The 3,409-nt window shown below is 49.4% G+C and overlaps 2 protein-coding genes across 2 annotated transcripts in view; one reads left to right on the plus strand and one right to left on the minus strand.

The window, feature by feature from the left end:
• Positions 1-2,623, minus strand: part of YME1L1 (YME1-like 1 ATPase) — a 25,961-nt gene extending 23,338 nt beyond the window's left edge. The window contains exons 1-2 of the mRNA XM_009890578.1: positions 2,496-2,623; positions 319-379 (exon numbers count right to left, since the gene is read on the minus strand). Coding sequence (XP_009888880.1) covers positions 319-379; positions 2,496-2,623 — 189 coding nt within the window. The remainder of the gene's footprint in view (positions 1-318; positions 380-2,495) is intronic.
• Positions 2,624-3,300: 677 nt separating this feature from the next.
• The window catches only part of MASTL (microtubule associated serine/threonine kinase-like), a 16,971-nt gene continuing 16,862 nt past the window's right edge, over positions 3,301-3,409 (plus strand). The window contains exon 1 of the mRNA XM_009890579.1: positions 3,301-3,402. Coding sequence (XP_009888881.1) covers positions 3,301-3,402 — 102 coding nt within the window. The remainder of the gene's footprint in view (positions 3,403-3,409) is intronic.

The raw sequence follows: 3,409 nt of genomic DNA on the forward strand, positions 1-3,409 counted from the left end.
GGAGAGGGTATAGCTTCGGGGCCGCCCGTCCCTTCCCGCCCCCCCCCGTCGCCGCTCGCAGGCACCGCCTTACAACCAGGTCGCTTAGCAACCCTTGTCTTCCCGCCTTTCCCGGCTACGCCGCGCGCAGGATCAAGCCATCGGTTACCGGGGGAAGATGGGGGCGAGGGGCGAACCACCCTCCCGGGGGCGGGGAGAAGAGGCGCTTGGAGCCCGAGGGCTTCCTCGAAACCAACACCCCGGTGTCAGGGCGGTGCTCCGACAAAGAATTCCCGCGGGGAAGAGAGGGTGTGGCGGGTGGAAACGGGGTGGTCACACTGTCCCCAGAGCTGTGCGGTATCTGTCAGCAGGAGGGTCACCATCGGGGTAGCCACTGGACCTGCAACAAACGTCAAGAATAACAACATAAGAAGGACGTGGACCTGTTGGAGCGGGTCCAGAGGAGGGCCACGAAGATGATCCGAGGGCTGGAGCACCTCTGCTTTGAGGACGGGCTGAGAGAGTTGGGGCTGTTCAGCCTGGAGAAGAGAAGGCTCCAGGCAGACCTTATAGCGGCCTTCCCCGGTACTTAAAAGGTGCACTAGGATGAGGGGTAACGGTTTTTAACTGAAAGAGGGAAGATTTAGATTAGGTATGAGGAAGAAATTCTTTACTGTCAGGGTGGTGAGGCAGTGGCACCCTGGCCAGGGCATGGGTGTTGGAACTAGATGATCCCTAAGGTCCCTTCCAACCTAAAACATTAAAATATGTGTCAATAACCTAAATACAGTTATTCACATTCCATTAAAACGTAATCCAAATGAAGACATTATGGGCGCATGCATCTACATACGGCAGAATTTTGTCTTTGATAGTCATCCCTTTTCATTCATCCCTCGTGCTATTTTTCCATGTGCTCTTCAATTATTTTGGGGGTTTTATTATCACGGAATCACAGGATTTTCAGAGTTGGAAGGGACCTCTAGAGATCATCTAGTCCAACTCCCCTGCTAAAGCAGGATTGCCTAGAGCACATTACGCAGGACTGCACCCAGGTAGTTCTTGAAAATCTCCAGAGAAGGGGACTCCATGACCTCCCTGGGCAGCCTGTGCCAGTGCTCTGTCACCCGAACCGTAAAGAAGTTTCTTCTTGTATTTGAACAGAACTTCCTATGTTCCAGCTTGTGCCCATTGCCCCTCGTCCTGTCACTGGGAACCACTGAAAAGAGTCTGGCTCCATCCTCCTTCAACCCACCCTTTAGATACTTGTAAGCAATAATAAGGTCTCCCCTCAGCCTTCTCTTCTCATCGTTTTCTTCTATTCACCTGACCACTGTTCTTCCTTTCCTCACTGGAAGTGCCACTACGCACCAGGGATTTGGGTCAGCGCAGCCACAGTGCTGCCTCCCCCCACCTTCACGCACGTTCACAGCCCTCTCATGATCACAGTTGTGTGGCTCACATAGCTGATTTGGCAGAAACCTCACCCAACAACAACAACAAAAACCCCCAAAACCCTAAAAGGTGATGAACATTTACTTGGATCCACCTCATGAAGCAGGTTTCCACACAGCCATAGGATGGCTCGTGCTACCTTGAGGGAAGGGAGGGAACGTGTAGGTCTCTCTTGGCTGAGCTCAGGTTGTAGTGGAATTCATGCTGCCTGACAGTGGAGCTTCACAACTGGCATAACCTGATGTTGGCCTGTAATGCCACCAAAGGAGCAATCCCTCCTGCTCTCAGCTGGGCTTCTCTGCTGAAATCGCTGCCCAGGAGACACAGCTAAAGTAATGCTGCAGGGTTAAATTGCAAATACAGCCAATGATAAATCATACTTAATACCATTATAGAAAGCTAAGTTAAAACATCATGTTTTCTACATTTGCTCATTAAAATGCATCTATTGCTGGGATCTGTGGGACAGCAGCACTCCTTCACAAGTACAAGCAAGGCCTCCCTGTGCAGTATCCAATGATAAGTGATGTACCTTAAAGCAAAACAAGAGCCTGATGAGACTAATCCGCTGTGTTCATAGAGACCCATAGTTCTGCACCGAGCTCTATAGAGCTAGCTCTTTGCCGATGGTAGAGACTGCAACAGAACAATTAAGATTGGTGTGAATGAATTACAAACAGCAATGTATATGTGAAAGCAACATAAAAGCAGTAAGGCAAGGGTTAAAAGAATGACCAAGAGCACAACTGGGAGCTGTAAAACCAGTAAACACAGAGAACCCCTCTTAGTAAACTGAGACCAGAAGGCCTGCGCTCCGATAAGGCACTGTCACAGGTGATATCAGAAGGCCTGCACTTTGAGAACAGAAGGATGCCAATGAGGTTATAGCACGCTGTAAATGCCATCCAGCTCCCCACTGTCACAACAGAGGAAGGCAGAATGTAGCCATGGAGGTATCCAAAATAAGGAAACAAAGAAAATGGGGAGAAACCCTGCCTAGGATTAATAGAGGCTGAAGTAATCAAGAATTGGAGGGAAGCAACAGATCACATTATTCTAACTCATGGTCATAAAAGACCTGCCCAGAAAGCAGTTTGTCATCACCAGTCCCAAGGACGTCAAGAGACAATAAGCGCTCAAGAGCAACAGTAAGGACTGCATAGGTAGCATTCTCTTGCACACACGCCATCCTGGCTACACCACGAGGACACACAACTCTTGGCACTTGTGAGATACAAGTGTGAGAAAACGTCAGCGAAGCACATGAGAAAATGAGTATGTGGGCTCAAAATCAGTTGTTTCTTTCTAAATAAATATTACCTTCCAGTTCCTTAATGTTTCATACCGAGTTGAACTCCTACACCTTCAAGCATCCCACGTAAACAAGACAACAGTCCACCTGCTCATGGTAAGTAATAACCTACTGCCCAATTAGAAACCTAGATGACAATTTGAGTAGTTATTAGTCAGATCAAAGCTTTGACAGTTTGTCATAACAAATGTTCTAAAAAACCAAAACCACCACAGAATGAATGCTGTGGGGTTGGTGGGGTTTTTTTTGCTATAAAGAGAATGAGGAAATCTTTAAGGAGTCCTTCTGGTGAAACTGGGACAGCTGCGACGAGGCACTGAGGTTTAGCTAAAGACAGAGATGGCCAGAGCCCATCAGAAATACTTGCACTAGAGCAACACTTGCAAACCTCGAAGGTAACATTGCAACCAACTTTATTCCAGCTTGTCTGTGTCAGTAACAAACACCTAACTCCAGTTTGCGAGCAAAACTGAGCACACCCCTCACCAGATTACGAGCGGGGTGAGGCCGCAGGGCGGGAATCACGCAGCGGCCTACACACACACCCCATAGCGATGGCGTCTCTTAACGGCGGTGGGCGCGATTTGCAGCGGGGACACGAAGCACCCCAGCGTCGCTCGGCAGCGGGAGGGAGGGAGGGAGCTGCCCGCAGCCAGGCCTGCC

The sequence above is a fragment of the Charadrius vociferus genome, unplaced genomic scaffold (assembly GCF_000708025.1).
Source record: "Charadrius vociferus isolate BGI_N301 unplaced genomic scaffold, ASM70802v2 scaffold1418, whole genome shotgun sequence".
Lineage (NCBI taxonomy): Eukaryota > Metazoa > Chordata > Aves > Charadriiformes > Charadriidae > Charadrius > Charadrius vociferus.